At 48.0% G+C, this 20,059-nt stretch overlaps 11 protein-coding genes across 11 annotated transcripts; 8 read left to right on the plus strand and 3 right to left on the minus strand.

The window, feature by feature from the left end:
* Positions 1-15: 15 nt before the first annotated feature.
* On the plus strand, positions 16-890 carry PV08_12077 (uncharacterized protein; the record flags this gene model as incomplete). The annotated part of the gene is made up of 2 exons (XM_016386384.1): positions 16-322; positions 376-890. The coding sequence occupies 2 exons, from the start codon at positions 16-18 to the stop codon at positions 888-890; spliced, it is 822 nt and encodes a 273-aa protein (XP_016229878.1).
* A 759-nt stretch (positions 891-1,649) lies between these two features.
* On the minus strand, positions 1,650-2,057 carry PV08_12078 (uncharacterized protein; the record flags this gene model as incomplete). Its single annotated transcript, XM_016386385.1, has 1 exon — positions 1,650-2,057. One exon carries the CDS (start codon positions 2,055-2,057, stop codon positions 1,650-1,652), a length of 408 nt encoding a protein of 135 aa, XP_016229879.1.
* Positions 2,058-3,326: 1,269 nt separating this feature from the next.
* PV08_12079 (uncharacterized protein) lies at positions 3,327-4,723 on the plus strand (the record flags this gene model as incomplete). The annotated part of the gene is made up of 3 exons (XM_016386386.1): positions 3,327-3,659; positions 3,705-4,034; positions 4,133-4,723. The coding sequence occupies 3 exons, from the start codon at positions 3,327-3,329 to the stop codon at positions 4,721-4,723; spliced, it is 1,254 nt and encodes a 417-aa protein (XP_016229880.1).
* Positions 4,724-4,734: 11 nt separating this feature from the next.
* PV08_12080 (uncharacterized protein) lies at positions 4,735-5,679 on the minus strand (the record flags this gene model as incomplete). The annotated part of the gene is made up of 1 exon (XM_016386387.1): positions 4,735-5,679. The coding sequence occupies one exon, from the start codon at positions 5,677-5,679 to the stop codon at positions 4,735-4,737; it is 945 nt and encodes a 314-aa protein (XP_016229881.1).
* A 3,320-nt stretch (positions 5,680-8,999) lies between these two features.
* Positions 9,000-9,197, plus strand: PV08_12081 (uncharacterized protein; the record flags this gene model as incomplete). Its single annotated transcript, XM_016386388.1, has 1 exon — positions 9,000-9,197. The coding sequence occupies one exon, from the start codon at positions 9,000-9,002 to the stop codon at positions 9,195-9,197; it is 198 nt and encodes a 65-aa protein (XP_016229882.1).
* A 761-nt stretch (positions 9,198-9,958) lies between these two features.
* PV08_12082 (uncharacterized protein) lies at positions 9,959-10,611 on the plus strand (the record flags this gene model as incomplete). The annotated part of the gene is made up of 2 exons (XM_016386389.1): positions 9,959-10,138; positions 10,189-10,611. 2 exons carry the CDS (start codon positions 9,959-9,961, stop codon positions 10,609-10,611), a joined length of 603 nt encoding a protein of 200 aa, XP_016229883.1.
* Positions 10,612-10,640: 29 nt separating this feature from the next.
* Positions 10,641-12,719, minus strand: PV08_12083 (uncharacterized protein; the record flags this gene model as incomplete). Its single annotated transcript, XM_016386390.1, has 3 exons — positions 10,641-11,758; positions 11,809-11,936; positions 11,992-12,719. The coding sequence occupies 3 exons, from the start codon at positions 12,717-12,719 to the stop codon at positions 10,641-10,643; spliced, it is 1,974 nt and encodes a 657-aa protein (XP_016229884.1).
* Positions 12,720-13,757: 1,038 nt separating this feature from the next.
* PV08_12084 (uncharacterized protein) lies at positions 13,758-14,156 on the plus strand (the record flags this gene model as incomplete). The annotated part of the gene is made up of 2 exons (XM_016386391.1): positions 13,758-13,829; positions 13,881-14,156. The coding sequence occupies 2 exons, from the start codon at positions 13,758-13,760 to the stop codon at positions 14,154-14,156; spliced, it is 348 nt and encodes a 115-aa protein (XP_016229885.1).
* A 652-nt stretch (positions 14,157-14,808) lies between these two features.
* On the plus strand, positions 14,809-15,753 carry PV08_12085 (uncharacterized protein; the record flags this gene model as incomplete). The annotated part of the gene is made up of 1 exon (XM_016386392.1): positions 14,809-15,753. One exon carries the CDS (start codon positions 14,809-14,811, stop codon positions 15,751-15,753), a length of 945 nt encoding a protein of 314 aa, XP_016229886.1.
* Positions 15,754-16,568: 815 nt separating this feature from the next.
* Positions 16,569-17,108, plus strand: PV08_12086 (uncharacterized protein; the record flags this gene model as incomplete). The annotated part of the gene is made up of 1 exon (XM_016386393.1): positions 16,569-17,108. One exon carries the CDS (start codon positions 16,569-16,571, stop codon positions 17,106-17,108), a length of 540 nt encoding a protein of 179 aa, XP_016229887.1.
* A 1,580-nt stretch (positions 17,109-18,688) lies between these two features.
* PV08_12087 (uncharacterized protein) lies at positions 18,689-19,381 on the plus strand (the record flags this gene model as incomplete). Its single annotated transcript, XM_016386394.1, has 1 exon — positions 18,689-19,381. The coding sequence occupies one exon, from the start codon at positions 18,689-18,691 to the stop codon at positions 19,379-19,381; it is 693 nt and encodes a 230-aa protein (XP_016229888.1).
* Between the last annotated feature and the right edge of the window lie 678 nt (positions 19,382-20,059).

Consider the following 20,059-nt stretch of genomic DNA (forward strand, 5'->3'; position numbering starts at 1 on the left):
CGCTATCCAAAATATATGGCGAGAATTATTTTGAAGCATACATTGATTGGACTGGCCTTTCTGCACAAGAACGACATCGTTCACGCGGATTTACAGCCTGGAAATATACTTCCAGCCACTTCTGAAATCGATGCTCTCTGTGAAGATGACTTGAAGCAAGATCAGTCAGGCCAGGATCACTACCCAAAGCCTCTCACTCTTCAACGAATTGATGGCCTCGAAGATATATGGGCTCCTCGTCGCCTATATCTAGATCAATCACTTCTAAGATATACGCCTATCGACTCCAGGATGTTGTGGAAGATCTCAGATTTTGGTTCCGGTAAGGTGTCTTTCAATCCGATATTCAACGTCATCGTTCTAATATCTATGCAGCGTTCTTGACTCAAACCCCTCCCAAAGCAGTAGTCACACCTGACGCTCTCAGAGCTCCGGAACTCATATTGGGAGGAGTAGTCAATTCAAGCATTGATATCTGGAGCTTCGGATGCCTTGTTTACGAATTTCTGACCGGAGACACGCTGTTTTGTGTTCCTAAGCTTGGTCCGAACGAAGAAGAGAGTGGTGACGATGATCATCTGTTGCAGATGAACGATATCTTGGGACCATTGCCGGAGGCCTGGCTCAAACATAAGTGGCCACGCGCCAACCAATATTTTGGTCCTAATCGGGAGAGGTTGGATCCGAACGCCGGCCAGAATGCTGGTTATCAGCAAGAACCATATATCGACGAGCCTCTGGAGCTCTTATTCGAGAAGAATAAGCCCGAGGACATGGATGGGACAGAAGCAAGCGTGATCACATCTCTTATCCGAAGCATACTTCAGTATGATCCGTCACAGAGACCGTCAGCTGCAAAACTTCTAGAACACCCTTGGTTTCAAGACTGATGTTTTCCTAGCATGTATGGAAGACTAGTAAGTTTCCTGCGTCTTTGTAATGTTATAATTGGCGTTGCAACACTGAAGGGACTGTAGTTTGGCGGGCAGTGAAAGCATAGACAAGATATCATCTCAATGACATAAAGGGGGATAGTGAGTCAATGGTTGAATTGATCTATAGGTCTGCGAGCTCAGGGTGAACATCTCGTGTATGAATTGTGATGCAAACTAACAGCGCATCACAGATATGCATGCCTTATTGGTCAAGCCTTTGTCCGCACTCAAGATACTGTATTCCTGAAGGACAGTTACCGGAAGTAGTGGGAGGACGATTCAATTCTTTCTTTTCTGGAGTCGTTTTAACATTACAATGTTGAGACAAAAGACACTGCGAAAGAATGTGTTGGCCAATGTAGCCGGAACTTCCAGTTATTACGACCTTGACATTGAGCTCAAGCCTCTGTTAGGGATATCCTTGAGGGTCGCTTTAAGCCCTTGGCCTCGCCGCAATTGGATGGAGTCCGTGACCTCTGTAAGTTCCTCGGCCAAAGTCGAAAATCCGCCAAGTCAAGGCCCTGTTTTCCACACTTCACCTCGCTGGTCAGGAAGGGAAAATAAATGTCCTCGCGCGCCGTGTAGTACGACTTCTCCCAAGGTTCGATGCCGAGCTTCCGGCGCTGAATTTCGGTAAAGTTGGACCATTTGAATCCGTACGTACAGTCCGGCTGCGGTCGGGGTCCATAGAACGAAATCCCTTTGACCCAGGGGTCATTGACCTTCAATCAGGCCGTGAAATTCTTCTCGCCCACTGATGTACAGGTTTTCAACCGATAGGATAAGGAGAGGATGCAGGTCGAGGAAGACTCGAGTTTCGGATCGGCCTCGAATCAGAGTCTGGAATTTGTCGAACCGGTTATCAAATAACGAATGATCGGGACGCGGTTGATGCGTGTAGAGGCGCTTCTCGCACAATATCTGGTCTTCCTTCACGAGGCCAGCATCAGATAGCCGCATAAAACTACCTTTAGTCTCCAAAACCACCGAGTAGTTCACGTCTTTGTAGGCCGAGTATTTCTTGTCTGCTGAAACCGTGGATTCCGTGCCGTCACCAGATTGTGAAAGTCGGCGACTTAACGAATCTGAGGACCGAGATCGTTTCGAGGGTGGCAGACTCATGTTATATTGAATATCGAATTCCTCCCGAGTTAGAACGCTTGATAGCCACTTCTCGACAAATGCGCCGCTGTCCGATGGTGCTGAAGGTGGGCGGACTCTCTTCGCGGATGGGCACTCGATGTGCCTGTCTGGCGGCCTTGTCCTTCATTCTGGTACGAGAGAGTTGTCAGGAGACGGTTCGCGTTGTATCTGCCTCAGCTTGTCGGCATCTTTGTTCCCGGAGAGACGTTCATTGCGTCCACTCACGTCATCGGTTTTTGTGGCCGACGGAGATGGAAGCTGACTGTACAGCTTCGAGGGAGGGATGTCAGGATCAGATAAGCGGCGAATCTTGTGAGGACGTTCGCTGTCGTCGCTCTGCGCGGCGTGTCGTTTGTCTACACAAAGGTCAGTGGCTCTGCCGCTCATATCGTCCGAGGCTCTTACCATGCAAATTGGCCCGTTCGTGACTCTGCACGTCCGTGGCCTCTTTTACCCGGTGATACCATATGTCACAGAAGAGAGCTGAGCGCTCTCGTCAATCAGTGCAGAGTCATGTCGCTCTCTTGAAGAGTCGAAGCCTTCGGGTCGCGCTGGCACAAGGAAAGGGCGCAGCCTGAGGCATAACGCTGTCATCCAATCAAGCGGTTTAGGTTCGCTGTCACATGCGACCTGAGAACGGGAGAAGACGGCAGCCCGATATCACGTGAATGAACTTTTCGGCGTACCTTCCTGAAGTTAGGACAATAAAGGGGTCCTACATCTCATGACTTGACACTCGTGTTTTCTACAATGATGGTATGAATTTTTCGATGCTCTGGTTCTCATGGCTTGTGCCACAGTCTGTCACTGCCCAAGACGGGAAGCTATCTGTCTGTTCTGCTCATTTGGAGAATCTGATGATTATGCGAGTAAGTGCGGATATATAAGTTCTTTGCTCTACAGTTCTAACCTGCCGAAGTTGTACCATATGAAGGCCATATATTTTGTCCGAGGTGCTATAGAATTGGCACTGGAATAGCCTTTGTTCATACGCGGTGCTCTGATGTATTGAAGCAGTACTGTCCTATGCTCCTTGAAAGTCGCGAAATCTCCTTCGAAGATCTTTGTAGACTTGCGTTATCTGCCCGGGCTCTGGAGCGTCCAGAGCCGGAGGCATGGAAGCCTTTCACGGAAAAGTTTTTGGAAGTCTTCATATGGCCATTCAAAGTCCTTCCATATGAAGTCATCAACCAGATTTTCCGGCATCTTGAAGATGTTCCAGAATTCGTCTCTCTTACGTGCGCGGCGATGGCGGCGAGGCGGTACAGCAAGTTTTCGGATCCTGCTTGGACTGACATCGACCCTCTAAAACCTGGAATGACTCTTTATATGACATTCAGCGAATTTGAGGGTCGCCAGTATCTAGCCGGTGTTCATACAAGACCGCCGCGACAACGGACAAAAAGTTTATACATTCGAGACCAGTTGCTGATTCATCGCGACCATTTTGCTATCCTCAACCTTTATAGCACCAGAAATGAAATTATCTTCGACGGATCGAGAGAGAAATCAACATACTACTACACCATCGATATGAGAAACACCGGTTTGAAAGATGTCAAACTTCACGCCTGCTCTGATGTAAGTGTACATCAATCTAGACATCCCATAACTTACATTTTCTAGGGACGTTTTCTTAGGGTTCTCGTTCCTAAAAGTTATTTTGGTGATGTGATCGAATGGGATACACCGTTCGTACCTGGACCGAATACCTACTGGTTCTTCAGGCGCCCATCCTCTGGCCTAAAGCGATATGAATACCATAATACACAGGACATTTCGGGTCTCACTGGTGTTGTTCTAGGCGCTAGAACCGTCGGTCTCTTCTGTCATGGGCGACAACCAACGATGTCTTTCGAATTATTCGCAAGGCAACTCAAGAAACGATACGAGGAGAAGAAACTGATCTTTTTGTACTTTCCTTTGGAAACTGATGAAAAAGTCCACACTTTAGCGGTTCGTCGAATACCGCAAATGCGATTTCCGACTAATCATCCCGTTGTTCAGGTAGACTCTTGTGCTCTCTCTTAAGGACAAGTCACTGAAGCCTTTAGATCACCACCTCCCTCAATCGAAACTATTGTTTCGGACCGCAACCGCAGCGCGAAGACTATTTCGAGTACGAAGCCCTACGTCCCCTCTCCACTGGTTACGTCGAAGGTCTATTCTATTCCTCCCCTAACGATTCCGTCCACGCTTTTTCGGACCTTGGATTATCAGCGTCGAATGTTTACACCCGAATATCGGGTCTCAACATCTCTCCCGGAGAATCGCTTCCATGCCCATCTGTTGATAGTCCACAAGAAGGATGGTGCTTCAGTAAAGCTTCTCTCGAGCGAAATTCTACGATTCAAGTGTGCAGGCTTAGCGATAGTGTGCAGCATTGTTTAGGTGTGTTGCTGACATATCCTAATGGCAAAAGGGACGCTCTCGGACAGGTTAGATTCGATAAGTATCTCTCAAAGAGCTGGGACATTGAAGACTGTGTCTTCCGGAACGTAACAATCAAGCATTTGCTGTATGTCGAAATCAAGAAACGTTCAGATGTAGCAGATGGCATCGATGACTGGTATGACCTTCCTGCTCAGGGTAAGGTGGTGTGGTGGTGTGGATTGAATGGAGATCAAATTGGGATACTTCGATGAAGTTAACCCTGTCACCTATCTCGATACTTGTTTACTTCATCAACAAATGCCCATATTCTCTTTTCTTTGGAGTAGATCACCCTTTTACCGTCCTCTTCACCAGACCGACAGTCATTGGCTTCGACCCAAACTCCTTGTGCCTTATAAAGAATTCCATTTTTTCCCGGCGTCTTGTTTTTTTTTGCAACAACGTGTGAGAATCCTTCCCAGGGCTTTACGCTTTCACTTGTAGTTGCTTGATGAGGGCTATATCCATAGGCCTGAGGTGTTGGGGCCCCAAAGGAGACCGGATTTCCATACGCGGTTGTCGTGGTTTGTCTGTAAGCGTTGGATGTCTCATTTCGTGGGAAAATGGGGTTAGCGTAGCTTGTGCTGGAAGTTGTCGGCTGTGGGAAGGTTGGTCGAGCTGCAACATGGAGGTCTGGAGCGCCAGCAATCTTCGCTGGGGGAAACGACTTCATTCTCTCAAAAGCTTTTCTGAGTTGCTTGCCCTCACTAGAATTCGCTTCAATATAGTGATCATCATGCAAGGGATTAAATCCTTCCGAATTATATATCCATGCCTTTGCTGCTGTCCTCAGTATAGTTAGTGCATATATCTGATCCTGCCATGAATGGCTTCGGATATAGTCCTTGCAGTCCTGAAGAGCCTGTCTCTCAGCTTCCTTTTTTGCACCATCTGAGGCAAGGCCTTTCGCTTCGATAAAGGTGAGCACCACGAGCTGGTGGTTTGTGGTCATATACCGAATACCACGGTCGACGCGGCGACGGCTTCCCGGTTCAGGTCTGAGTTCGGCGTCAATGATGAAGTAGTCTTCCTGGAACTCATGCTTCGCAAGTAAGTGCTGCCAGAATGATAAAGCTTCTGGTTCGCCCGCACCCTTTTCGTGTGCTGCGTTCCACAAGGCCGTTAAAACCAGCCTGGGCTTATTGTCAGGATCGAAGAGAAGAGACATTTTGCAACAGAAACCTGAGTTTTCAGTATGTTATGAGAAGAAATCGTCGCTTCACAAGCTAATACCACAGCAGGCGTACATATTCGGGATGGCATTAAATACTTTTCGCGATATCTTTTGGATGCGCTTCTTTGCGGTAACCAATAGAGCCTTAGCCTGCTTCAGGGTTGTGATTGCAGCCCATTGAGTTGCCCTCGGCCACGAGAACTAAGAAGTCTTTCGTTCGTCGCAGTCGGTCTTTGTCCAATCCGTTGCACACTGTGCTGTAGTCATGCGTTGGCAGCAGCAACAATCCGCCTATCAAAGCGGGCTACAGGCTAGGCCGTTCGGGCAGGGAGGGGAGGCGTTGAACGTGAAACGCTGTTCTTTGATTACGGCATCTTAGAAACTCGTGGTTACACGTCAGCAGAGGACAAGGGGTCTCCTCACAATCATGCGCATATCCTCGCGTGGTGTTGCAACCCCTCGCTCCTTCTCGCTCCTCCTCACTCCTCCTCGCTGCTCCTCGCTCCTCCTCGCTCCTCCTCGCTCCTCCTCGCTCCTCCTCGCTCCTCCTCACTCCTCCTCGCTCCTCCTCATGATCTCTCGCATTCAACTATCTGTCTACTATGCCGATACATGATGAGGATCTTATTAATCGCCTTGAGGAGCAGCGACAGAATTTTTCACGAGGGCTTTTCGCCTTTACGCTAGAACAACAGACCAGTCTCAAGTATTACACCGGCCTAGTTGACTCGCCGAAGGTAACTCGGAACACTGCCAAGCGTCGAGCTCAAGTGTTCGTGCAAGATATCTGGAGTTACAACGAAGAGGTTTATCTCTTGTGTGCATTATCAATTGGCAAGCGACACCTCCGCCTGTTAGAGTCCAAGACCTATCTTGTGTCAATTAGCCAGTGGTGGCAAAACCAAGATCATCCTCATGCAATAGCGACAGCGATTTCGCGAAATAAATCACTTCTTCCATCTGCCAGAGGTTTGTGGATTCTAGGAAATGATGACGGCTAAACTAACTTTGTAAGCCTCACAACAATCTGAGATACAGAATGCTGAGGGATGCGTGGAGGAATCGGTAGAAAATACTCACCTCGAGATAAGTATGATGCCCCCGGTCATTTCTGCAACATTCAGATATTGACATGGAGAGATACATTGATTCAAATAGATCAGCAGGGTATTAGTGACAAAGAGTTACAACCGACACTTCAACATACCCTTCAGTCTACGACTGAGAGTGAATCATCTGGAATCCAGTCATCATATGTCAACTATGGGTCACTTAACTCATCGCTGATCCCAACACGAGAGAGTGGTTTGTATCGTCCTTCAATTCTAACATCGCATCTAACCATTCACGTAGGTATTGATTCAGACTGCTATTTGCTTTCGGCCGAAGACGCTCTCATAGCTATTCGTGAAATCCATCGAATTCCGGCAGCTGAGATACATGTCACAATTCCACATGCCACGACAACGTTGCCTTTTGTCACCATTCCTGTCTCGCTTCAAATCATCCAAACCTTAACCAGAGGAAAATCGAGGCTCTACATAGAGTAGATAGTCGTGTTAGGAGCTCATCCTGAATATTTGTGGGCTCGCGATGGGAAATATTGTGTACGTGTCGTCCCAAGTAATTACGACGACTTTACCAGGGGGTGACTCGATTCTGTCCAAGTATTGCTCTTCCTTGTATAATAGAAGTTGGCCGCTGAGTACCACATACTCAGTGGTTGAAGGAAGTCTGAGGCGACTAAGTTCCTGTTGTTGTAATGTTTTCCAACCACTTAATCTCCTTAGAGATCGATTCCCAGTCTACCGTATGGTGTTAGTTCATATACCGACCCTAAAACCTTTCGGAACTCTTTTCACGCACCTTGGATTGCCAAGCGGTTGTGATCTCATCTTCTGTGCCGGATGATAACTCTGCCTGGTACCTCCTCTTATTCATTTTATGATATATTCTCAGGGCCAAGACACCCTTTCGTCGATCAAGGTAGTAAATAGTGACAGAGAAGGTGCCCGTGAAAGCTCAGCTTTCGAGATGATAGTTTGTTCAACGCTCGACAGCAATTAGCTACCTAGTGTGAAAGACTGCGCTGCCCTCAAAATCAGCATAGTGCGTACAATGGTAGAACATAGCTAACTTGCCTTACTGCGCATTGAAAATGAACCAGTTTAAAGCCCGATGAAGTCGCGAGACTGTCATAGGACTGTCGCAGAGAGTTTTCAAAGACATAAACATCCTGAGTGTAATGAACACTGATGTTCAAGGGCTCTTCAGATGCCTAAAAGTCACGGGGATTTTGGAGGGGCAGAGATATCACGCTTTTGCAGAGCCTTAAAGCAGCGCTGACTCTCATACGTCGTGAAGCCAGAGTGTTGGCTTTCTGTTCACGTTTTTATCTAATCACGTGGTGAAGACTGTCCGCATCTCCCTCTCGTTGCGCCTCCTCTCCTCTCGTTGCACCTCCTCTCCTGTCGTTGCACCTCCTCTCCTCTCGTTGCAGATCCTCTCCTCTCGTTGCGCCTCCTCTCCTCTCGTTGCACCTCCTCTCCTTTCGTTGCGTCTTCTCTCCTCCCGTTGCACCTATAGTATCAATAATTCTCTTGTCTAGATTTCTCCATGGAAGTCCTCAGCACAAGAAGTTTATCAATAGCTGCATTAGCTCCTGAGACATCTGAGAAGTACATACAGCAGGTAACATGGGTCAAAATAGGTATACCCTTGAAATAAGGTGAGCCTCCAATTATCGAGACGGTAATGTCTTAGTGTACGCTCCCAAGGACACTGTAACCCGTTAATATAGGTCGCATACTGGTCTGCCACCTCTCTTCTTGACATAATCCTGCAGCTTGACGAGCGGGTTGCGATTGTCTTGCAGCTATAGTCTTCGACAAGGGTCTGTGCTAGTCGTTCTGAGATACCTGCAATTTTGATCGACGCGCAAATCTAGCCGAAACCTCGAGCAGGAAGCGAGCTTCGCTAGCGAATGCGGACAACATTGTAGAAGGCCATGACTGTCGTTGGTCAGAACCCCTGAAGCCGAGTTGTCCGCCTATCTGTTCGATGATGAGCGCCACAAGGAAGATTCCCTGGAGACCCCGATGCCCGTCTCGAGGTATAAAAATGCTTCTTCTTCAAGTCGACCGCAAGACTTCGATTATCTGTCAGAACATCGAAACTCCAACTCCCCACGTTGATTAACCCTTAAACCTTTGATAACACCTGCGGACCGGCCTTCTCATCTCTTCTCTCCATTGCTGGACTTTGCTTCCCAGAACGTGCTGTCAACTTTTAACAACCCGGACTCTTGACTCACCATGCCGGAAAAACCAAAAGATGATTCGGCCAAAGTGCCCAAAGAGTCTACGTCGTCTTCTCCGGGTAACAACAACCCTGCAGCTCAAAATGGAGCAGCGAGATCTCCCACTCCTGGTCGAAGTGACACAAGCTTTATGCAAAAAGTAGATTCAGAAGCGGCCGATACGATGAAGTTTCCCAAACGAAAGGAGAAATAATAGGTAATGTGCTGGTCTTCCGCCCTAGAGCATCACTTACGAATAACAGGGCGTGCTTCTGATCGTCGAACATGCTTACCGGAACACTCAATGATTGCTGGTGCTCCGGCAAGATCTTATGGTCCTATCCAGATGAAGCAGTACAAATGTTTAGTTTCCAGGGAGAATGCATTCCTTTATCGAAGTTCCTGTCCATTCTCCTTGTGTCAGTCGGAATACCTACGATTTCAAAATGTACAGTAGGCTTCAAGGCAGCAATCCCTCCCGTAGTTACTTCGTCACTGACGATGATTTGGGTCAAACCCAGTAAGCAGTCTGTCCGCCCAATTATGTGATTTTAGCGCCGGGTTCGGTACTACTTATTTCCGGTTGCTACATTGGCTTAAATGCTCTTACGTATATATAGCGGCAGGTCGCTCCCTTACTTTTAGTTAGGCAATCAATTCTCTTCACGCCGCTACAACCGCAATTACACGGAGTCACGTGACTATACAAGGCTATTGGCCTTCGGTACTGTGTGGTCTGTGTTGGGAAGGTTTCCCGATCATAGATGCCTTAAGCCGATCGTTGTCATCCACGTCACATGGTTGCCCAAGTCAATCATCGAATTTTGAGGTCGAACGATCAAATTCTGAATTTACCTACCTATCTACAACATAGTACATGCATAGATTGCGGTGAGACAGTATATTGAAGTATAAAAAGCTAGCCACGTCCTCTGTAAACCTCACTCTCAAGGTTTTTCAACGATCGCGACAAAGATGTCAATCATTCAATCTTCGAAGGCCTTACAAAATGCGGCAAGCCTCGTCCACCTACACGCATCTGACATGGTACCAGTTGAAGGACGAAGCGATATCTTGATATTGGACTTCAGGAATCGTAAAGAGCTCTTCACACACGAGCTGCGAAATGTTGTCGCAACATACAACAAAGTGGATGTATGTTTACAATTCTTATGTCAAGCTTAAACTACTAATGGTGGACGTAGTTCGTCTCAATCGCCGAGCAAGAACGTGAAAATGGCGTGAATATCGAATGGCGCCGGTACATAGAATACGCTTGTATCTTCACACCGTTGAATGCGCAGCCGACCGAAACGCTAGTCGCCATCGTTCTGCCCGATCTCGAAGGGCTGACCAAAGACACGATCGATACAAATGTACACCCGCCCACAAACGCCCCAAAGCCGCTCGACACTCATCGACAAAGCCCAGCCCAACAACAATTATCGGGGAAGCCCGTGAGTAAGGAGAATGCTGTGGTATCATCAGAACGCCAGGAGATCCACGAAGGTCAAGCCCCGCAAGTAGGGTACATCCTCACAGCTTACGGGAAAGGTGCGATCGTCCCCAAGCCCGGTGGTCTGACGATTGTCCTCATTCGGTACGAAAGGAAGGCGAGGCTCGAATAAGGTAGATCCAACTTGTGCTTCGTTGGTATTCAGTCATAATTCGGAAACCCCAGCTCCCATGTGTCCGCTTCATCTAAGGCATGCATGAAGTTCGTGTCTGCATCTGCGAATGGAGTGAAATCAAAGCCCATCATAGTGCCATAGTCAGTTTCGACAGGAAGCATAAAACTGGTTTCTGATGGTGGATCGAAGTCAACCGGTTGTGCCGGTAGAGTGTCGTTGATAGATGCCCCCGTTATGTTGTTTGCAAATTGACCAGGACAGACATTGGAGGATCCTGGATTGTTATTTCGAGACAAAGATATGTCCAAGCCTCCGTATTCATGTTCAAAGTCCATCAGCATCCCAGGGACGTCGTTTCCGGGACAGGATTCATCCGCCATGAGCTCCTGAGCGGTCGACCCAAGTTCATCTCGAACGCCAGCATAATCCCCCGAAATTTGTTCCTCGCAGCCGGCGAACGCACTTGATTCAAGGGGTCTGAGTTCTTCAATGTCCTCCGCGCCGGCGTCGTCCATCTGCTCCTCTGGAGTCACGTTGCCCGCGTTCGAGTTGGCATCCGAGGGAGAGCCCTCGCCTGTACTTGATTGGTGTCGCCTTGAACATGTCTCCGAGATTGCGTTTTGCGTGAAGTTGTTAAGATCCATCGAATTGCCCGATGCAACGAGCTCTACGCCATTAAGGCGGCGACGCTTGGGCTGGCGATCGATGAGTTCATGGCAACTTGGTTGTGTATGATGGATTTCGGAAACATTGTCAAACATGCCAGTGTTGTCGCTTTCGTCGTGAGCACTTAAGGCAATCGTTGTTCCTATCGCTGTGGGCTTCTTTCCAGCGGTCTTCTTTCCAGCGGTCTTCTTTCCAGCGGTCTTTTTTGCAGCGGTCTTCTTTCTAGCGGTCTTGTTTGCAGCGGTCTTCTTTCTAGCGGTCTTCTTTGCAGTAGTCTCCTTTTCAGTGGTCTCCTTTTCAGTGGTCATCTTTCCAGAGACCTTCTTTGAAGCGGTCTCCTTTTCAGTAGTCTGCTTTCCAGAGGCATTCTTTGCAGTAGTCTCCTTTTCAGTGGTCTCTTCATTGGTCCTCAGTTCGCGCCTCAAATCGCATTTGAGCCGTAACAAAACGCCATCGCAGACAATTTCTTTGTATAAACCTATAGGAAGCATTAGTGTTGCTGGCAAGATGATAGCGCTCTTTACTCACTCTGCAAAAACCAATTGACAATAGCGTTCCAGGCAGTTGAAAGGATATTGCCTTTGAATAAGTCAAGTTGCCTACAGTACTGTTGCGCAGCATCAAATTCAACTTCGGTTATAGGGTTTCTCTCAAAGCTAGGTACTGATAAGTATGATCATGGGATCCCAACCAAAAGGAAATATTACTTACTCAACCACATTTTTATGAATTCCAAGTGAGACTCCATGTCCTAGCAAAAGCCATCTACGTCCTGCCGTTGTGCATCTCTTCACCTCCTGGTACAGCGCGTTCCGCTTATTTGTATCAATGTTTTTGTGGGCAGCAATCGCTTCCGTGACAAGTTTTATACCCCCCGTAAACCCCGTGACGCGGACCTGTTCATATGTCGTACTCAGACAGATGATCTCCCTTACTACTCGGCGGCGTAGCCTTAGCAGTGTGTCGTCACTTCGAAGATAGTCTTCGTCATACCGCAGACAATGCGGGACGACATCCATGTTGCTCTTGAGACTGGTCTGCGGTGTAACGCCCCAGAAAGTGGAAGGGTCTTTAATCCATTGGGAAGCGTCCCGGAGTCTCGAGGTTGCTTGTTCCTCGTTCAGTCTCCATGCTCGTAGCATTGGCGCTATTAGATCGATTTCGTGTGGAGAGAGGGCTTGATTGTTATGCTTTATCGTTCCCAACCACGCTTTGACATCCTCAAATGAATTTGTTGTTTGCCTTTCGTACTCCGCTTGGAATAATTTTACAAGTTTTGGACGGGCTTCGAGAAGCGTGGAAGGAGCCTTCGTGAGATTGCATACGAGGTCCCCCAGCGTTTTGGTTTCAGTATCGTCGTAATTCTGGAGTTTGCTCCCAAGATCTCGGAGTGATGTCAAGATTTCTGGATTAACTTCATTACTCTGATGATTGCCCATATTGACATAGTGTAGAAGTAATCCGTTCAAGTCCCAGAGGCGCTGTTAGAAGTCAGGATACTTTCATCTCGGCTCATACAATGGCTTCTGACCAGTGCCAAGGACAAAGTACCAAATTCCGGAATTTGGTACTTTTTCCTTGGCACTGGTCACCCCCTTTCAACTGAATCAGACAGTGCCTCCTAACCTCACTGATGAGCCAATCACACCTACGTAGCGGATCAGTTCATCATTCAAGACTGTCAACCGTGAGAAGGAGTCGGAAGTTCAACCTGGACACAATATCAGAGCGACCGCTTCCACTCACTCAGTAGATAAAGATCCCTTCTCCTGCATGACCCTGGTTGCCTGGTTGCCTTCTTGCTCTGTTCTAATCATTCGTCCTTTGCTCAGCCGCAGTTCAACATCATGACCGCTCCGATGAAAGATCCCGCGTGGATTTGCAGCGTGGTCAGTGTATTCTTCACCATAGTGTTTGTTGAGACAGCTTGGACCAAGTTGTCACTGAGACACATCAGCCGTATTCTATGTTTTCTGAATGGCTGTTGCCAAATTCTTTTTGAAATTGTCCTTATCGTCATCCCCCGAGCAGCACCGCAACTTGTTACCATTCCTCACCTTGTGGCCCGCGTGGCTCTTTTCTTCAATTATTTTCTCTTTGTGAGTTTTGTCCCGGCTCCGTTGGACAACCATCTAACCGCTTCAGCAGGCTGGGGAGGTATACGGCCTGGTTCAATCTCCAGGGAAGTCACTATATGATCGGATCGTCGTCCGAAATGTGACAATATTGTCGAGCATCCCCGCGGTTGGTTTATTTGTATCGTCTCTTGTCTTGAGGTGTGTGTTTCTCTTCCGTTGATTGAATAGTGTTGATGACACCACGTACACAGACAAAATGCATTCACCAGCTTGCTTCTTTACACCCTCGCCATCTCACTTTGTTGTCTTTATTCGATGGGCAGGGTAGCGAAACTATTGCGGCTTACAGGGCCTGACGAGAACCGCGTTGTATTGTCCTACCATTTGTATCAATCGATTATGTCTCTGGTCATGAATCTTGCCGCCTTCGGGCTTCAGAGATTCAGCCCGCGGGAGATATTGTGGCTTGCAGTAAGTCGAATTTTCATGATATGGCTTATTTACTCACGTATGAAGATTCAGCTCTTGATCAGCAATATCCTTTTGGCGTTGGGTGGGCTTTTCAAGACCGAACTTTTCAAGACACTATACTTCAAGATACGACTCCTCTACTTGGGCCACGTTGGCCATGAATTGCCTATGAGGAGATCCTCGAGTCGCGAACAGATCGTGTCCAACGAGCACTCCGGAGCTAACTCCACGACAACATTTGCCACGATGAATGGGAGGGTCAATGAGCTAGATCAAGCTCTCGACCAGTCGATGCAGACCCTCGAAGGTATCGAAAGGAAGGTTTGACACGCGAACTCCCGCCTTTTGGCGGTTGTTCTTCGTTGACGGGGTGTCGGCAGAATTGACGGACAGGGCAGCTTTGGTACATATTCGGTGACATTGTGAAGTCCACTCATGGGATATTTGCGCGTCTTTAGTTCTCCTCTTGGGGTTGATAGGGTTTCTTCTTTGTCACCATAGCATTCCTAGTGACTGTTTGAACGAGAACTTGCGTCCAGGCTCCTGCTACCTAGCCTCGAACATCCCTTACTCTTAGCACCCTGTTAGACCTGTTTGTTTGTGAATCGGAAAGTCAAACCAGGATCGCACCAGGAGTTACAACACATTTGACATCAGCGCGTAGTTCATCACACCATTCCTGGTTCTCCGATAGGGTCACGGATCAGAACCGTCTCATCATGCAGAGTTTGACGTTCATCTGGGGCCCAGCAAGGTGTTGAGGTGACGCTGATGCCTCTCGACAGCATTGCGCACTATATTGCTTTTGTCAAGGGGTAGACAAGGGTCTCCATCTCATCATGTTTTGCCATGAATCCTGTCTTCCTCAAGTCAACGTGCGCACATCAAATATATCTCTCAGATATCCCTCGCCAGGACGGCCTCCCACTCTTTATCTCTCTACCCTTTCTCCAACAGCTTCATCAGCCGCCTTTGCAAAATGACCGAGTTTGGCCCTCCCCCAGCCAATCCAGGACGTCCAAGGCCTGACTCACAGGCCTTGGCTTTGCAATCCACGACTACTGAGGTGTCGATGCCGGACTCCTTGACAGATGATGAATTATCGACGCTGGACATCGACACGCACGTGGAATCTATCGACGACTTCGACCGGCTACCCTTTGAGTTTTCTCTGGACCCAGACGACCAATGTCTAGCTGGGTCCTCTTATCCCATTAGCTTATCACTATTCACAAGCTTCTCATCTCGTCGCGATGATGTGATAGCTGAACTGGAAGGCTTGGATAACAGCCATTTCTCGGAACGTATTGCAGCTATTGTCGCGCTCAGTCTTTGTGAAGGAGTTCCCTCCTTTCTGAAGGACTGGTCAGAGTCACTGGAGGCTGAGGAATTGATATCTCAGCTACACGCTGAACTTCATAGCGACTCTTCTCAGGTGCACGCCGAACTTGAAGGCGAGAAAACGGTCAATCATACCCGCAATTTGCTGCTCCTTGTGGCTGGGTACGTGATTCAGAGCCATTTTCAGCCCCGGGAACACGTTGTTCGCAAACTGGAATTACCGTCCCGCCTCAGGTCTGATGGATCTACTCAGTACAAAATTGCAACTTTGTGTTATGCACAGCATTTTCATTGTACGCCTGCACTGAGTGTGTTGGCGCCATCACTGTCCTTGGAATCCGTCAGCAGGCGAGAACTTCAAGCATTTCAAGACTACGCTATTCAGCATTTTCCGTTGAAGTTGAGTTACGACAACCCACCAGCCTACCAACAACCATCAGCTCCCCCGGGTTTAACACCAGCTCTCACCTACGCAGAGGAAACGTCCGAATTTGAAGATAATGACAGTGGTACTTGGTTGTCTTCCATCATGAATCCTTTCATTGGTTGCCTCCCCTTTCGAAGGCAGTCTGGAGCGCCCTAATCTTGTCTATCTTCACCGTCTTCTGCTACTATCTATCCCTGTGTTGGAGAGTTCCTCCAGATGGACTGGGTCAGAAAGGGGGCAATATCGCACGCATGGTGTGTCTTGAGAGGTTCATCGATGAGAACAAGCGCCTCTTGATCATTCGCTTCCTTCGACGTTGATCATCTTGCTTTCCCCTTGCGGCCAGACTTTAGCTAGTAATTTTCCATTCAATTCATAGTATTCGATGATCGTCAGTGGCTGTCGTGAGCGTAGAGAAAGAACTAGCACGCCATCGCAGGCTGGCTTTCGAGCCCACCAAAGGCAGCAGACTAACTAGATACCCAATTTGAATGCTTTCCTCATTGCTGTCAGCCTTTTCGGAAGATGACTTGCTTCGCGATTACCGATGGCTGACACAAGATTTATTAGGTATAGCTTAAGGCATTGCTACATATTCAATACAACGATCGAGCGATGTACCCTCTTTCTCAGTTTTCCACAACCCTCAGGCTCATTTGCCTGATAAGCAAAGGATTCCCCAATCGTTACATCCTGTATCAACATCTAGGCTGTATACCAGCCACCAGAGATTCATTCCTTGGCCTCCCATAGCTCTATAGTTATGTGTAGGCATCCCCTTCAGCGAACAAAGAACCATTTCAATATTTCAAAGGCTGGCATCCTGCCCAACCCAACTCTCTTATTGTCCTCCCGTACTACGCTCTCCTGCACCTTACACTTATTCGCTCTGAACATTGCAGCTTCGAAACACTACTATTCTCCCTTCCACGAAACCGCACAACTTTGCCAAAGTATCGAAGATCTACATCATGCCCGCAGGCAAAGATCTTGACCCTCAGTTTACCCCCGAGCGGTGTCAGATCGAAGATGAATTGAAAGATATAATGGACGCTGCAAAACAGGATCGTTTGAGGAAGTTACTTAAGGAACTTTTGAAGAAGACATTATACACCTTTCGAGAAGCAAGCCATCAACACGGAATGATGAGCGCCACTCTAGCTGACGCAATAGTGTCGACCGAGGAGCGCCATATACACTCGTTAGACTACGCGTTCGTCATTTCTTGCTGCTCTGTTATATTGGAATGGACGCCGATGATATGGAACGAGGTCGAACGCCGGAAATCAACAGATGATATTTGGATAAAAATGTTTTATCTGGGGTTAAGCCTGAAGGAGCATGAAGAAAATCATCGGATGGGACGGTACTGTCTCAAGCCTTGGGCCACGATAGAGAAGTACAGGAAGGCAGAAGAGGGTCCTCCTTCCTCAGGAGAATGGGCACTGGATCCTCAAACGTCCTCAGAAGAGACAGAAGTTGAGGCCCTTTCATGCAGTGGCTCTCGGTAAGTAATCCTTCGAAAAGGAAACCCTCCCCTCCCCTCCGGGATGTGAGAAAATGACTAACACCGTCGGTACTCAACAGTGCTGAGGAAGACTGCACTTGACTGGAACACTAATATGAACGAGCATTCAGGTGAGCTCGTGCTTAATCACTATGTTTGGTGGTATATGTGATTGCTGTAAATGCGTCTCTTATTTGACAGAAAGACAAGAATACGCAAGACCAGCCCACGACTCTCAACAATGCCACGCAGATATGATCTTTGCTCAAATCCACTTTCCTCATTTCCCAGAAACAGACTTGGCGCTACCATCACCACCATCATCACTATGGCAGCTGCAGCAACCATATCTATCTCAGCCAAACCAGCCAATGATAATGTGGACTGGTTGGAGATGCAACCTCGTGATGAAGCTTTCAGTCAGCTGTCCTACGGGTCGAACGCTCGAACGCCTTTGAATCGAGGTAGACCAGAGCAACCAGTGAAGGGATCTGTGGGTGGGCTTCCCGCTCAGTAGACATTCCCTGCGCTCCGAGTGAATATGAGCCAGTTATTGCACTTCTCAGACTATGAGAAGAATGGATATGGTTGCAGGTGCCGAGGATCAACAACACTAGTCTCCATGGACAAGAGTGTTAATGCCTCAATACTGATCCTTTGCTGATTGATGGTCCTTGCATCCGTGGTTGGGTACATGTCCGGAAGGGGCGTCTGGAAACCGTGCTCATTATAGTTGGGTTGGTTGGAAGGCGACATTGTCTGTGCTTGCTGAAAGTCATTCGGAGACTCTTCATTTGGCCTCACGACTGGTTCGTTGAGCTCCCTACAAATATCCTCATACGAGGGTTCAGAGCTCAAGACATTCATGAGACTCACGAACTCGGGACTGTTCTTATCCTGACATACTTGTAAGATCTTCCCCAGTAATATTGCATACGATGCCTGTCTCTGACGGGAACCCTTTCTCCTCAAATCTTTTGTTCCTCTCTCGCACTCCCATCCTGCCTTTTTACATTCACCACATTTGATTTCATTATCACACTAGTTCACCGTTAAATGTCACGATCATTTATTTAGATAATCAAGCAATGTACCTTTCTTCTTCGCTTTCTACAACCCTCACAAGCACTACTCACATGCTTACTTGGCCGATGCTGAGTCTTCTCACTCTCTCGAGGACTCATAGTTAGGAGATTCGTAAGGCACAAGATCAACTTAAGAATAGGCTTAGAGTAGTGTTGGTTATGGGTCTTGTTGGCAGTAGGACGGAGCTTAGATGGTCACTTGGTCATCCTTGAAGTAGTAATTCAGGCCAGACAGAACAGTTACTGCCTGAGAGCAATATTCTTAAACCTCAACGTGTCTGCGCCCCTCAACTCTCCTTTTCTCCAGTCCTTATTTATCTCTCCCCTCCACCTTACACTCTCCCGTCGACAAAAGCGCAGACCTTCCCAGAAAGGACCGCAGTTGAGACACTCTCATACAGTGGCTCTCGGTGAGTAATCCAAAAACGCCACCCTATTTCAGAAGGCAACTGACATTGTCGATAATCAACTGCTCAGTCGTCGTGATCGAAATTTCGAAATGAAGGAAAACGTCATGAAAGACTCAGAAAAGTCAATCGAAGGGCTCCGTCACTCAATTCAAACTCTCTTATCATCCTTTGAGATGCCCCCCGAGGAACAACCATTGAGCCTCATCTTCCACTCGAGCAATGAGACACCAATGGTCCAGATCCACGATAGCAAGTGGCTCGTTGAATTCAAAGAGGTCCTCAAGTCGGATGACCAGATTGTTCATGAATCACAGGTGCCCCTGGAATCGGCCGTTCTTGCATTGTATCACTGGGCCAGTCGAAATTCGGGGCGTTTCGAGGAACACGAGCGCATCATTGAAATGCTCGATGAGCTGCGGGAAAGATTGATGTACTGCGCCATCCTAGCTCGAATTGATGGCGACGAGGAACGATACTTCGAGCTTTTCCCAACGGCATGTCTCGGAGAAGGAATTGTTCTCCCAGCGAAGTTGATCGACGAGATGATTATTCAACCAGCGATGCTTCGCGGAGAGATCATTTTTTCCCCAGCTCCAACTGGCAAGGTACATGGTCATCTCTGTGAATGGCATACGCGGGAACGGAGGTGCGTGGTCAGCTATAACGGTCACATGTTGAAATTGGACGGGAAGCTGCTGAAAGATGGACCATTGGTACTATGTGGAGAAACGGGCAAACTCCATCAACGGCTCCTTCGTCGCTATTTTGCTCAGCACAATTGACATTCTGTGCTGTCACCTAAAGTAGCATTGAGTTTGAACTTCCGTGCTGAACCAAGGAAATGACCAAGTTCATGGCATAGAGATATCATATCTTGCTGTACTGGTTTTCTATGGGGGATAGTAACTCCCGAGCTCCAGGATACGCAAGCGTAGAACAAGTAAGAGGAACATCTCTCCGGGGTTTGCTCCAGGAGCGTAGCCCCTTCTCCCTTGTATGTTGCTCTTCCTTCAGTTGAAATCCGGGCGGCGAAAACCCGCCACAGCCAGGCTTGTGGTGATAGCGTCGCAGAATACAATCTCCACCAAGAGGGTCATGGCTAGCTGTGTGTCTGCGTCCTTCCCTCATGAAGCTGCGTATTTCAGCTTGAGATATATTACGATCGTTGATCCTTACGCTCTTAAGCGTGATCACCAGGAGCTGGCCCACGGGCATAAGTATCTCTTATCACCTGCTGTGCTTTCCCCGAATTTGCTTTCTCTTCTATCAGCCCCTATCAGGTCCGCCCCCACAAGCGACTGTGAAGCTTTCGCTTCTTCGCTTTCATCAACGAATGTGCTGACGTACATGAAACTCGTTGTCTTTCTGTGCTTTCTTCAAGCGCGATCAATCTTCGAAAATCCTCATGACGACAACTCCTGAGCCCGGTGATCATAGGGCATTGATCCAAGTAAGATCTG

Source organism: Exophiala spinifera (genome assembly GCF_000836115.1).
Source record: "Exophiala spinifera strain CBS 89968 unplaced genomic scaffold supercont1.15, whole genome shotgun sequence".
NCBI lineage: Eukaryota > Fungi > Ascomycota > Eurotiomycetes > Chaetothyriales > Herpotrichiellaceae > Exophiala > Exophiala spinifera.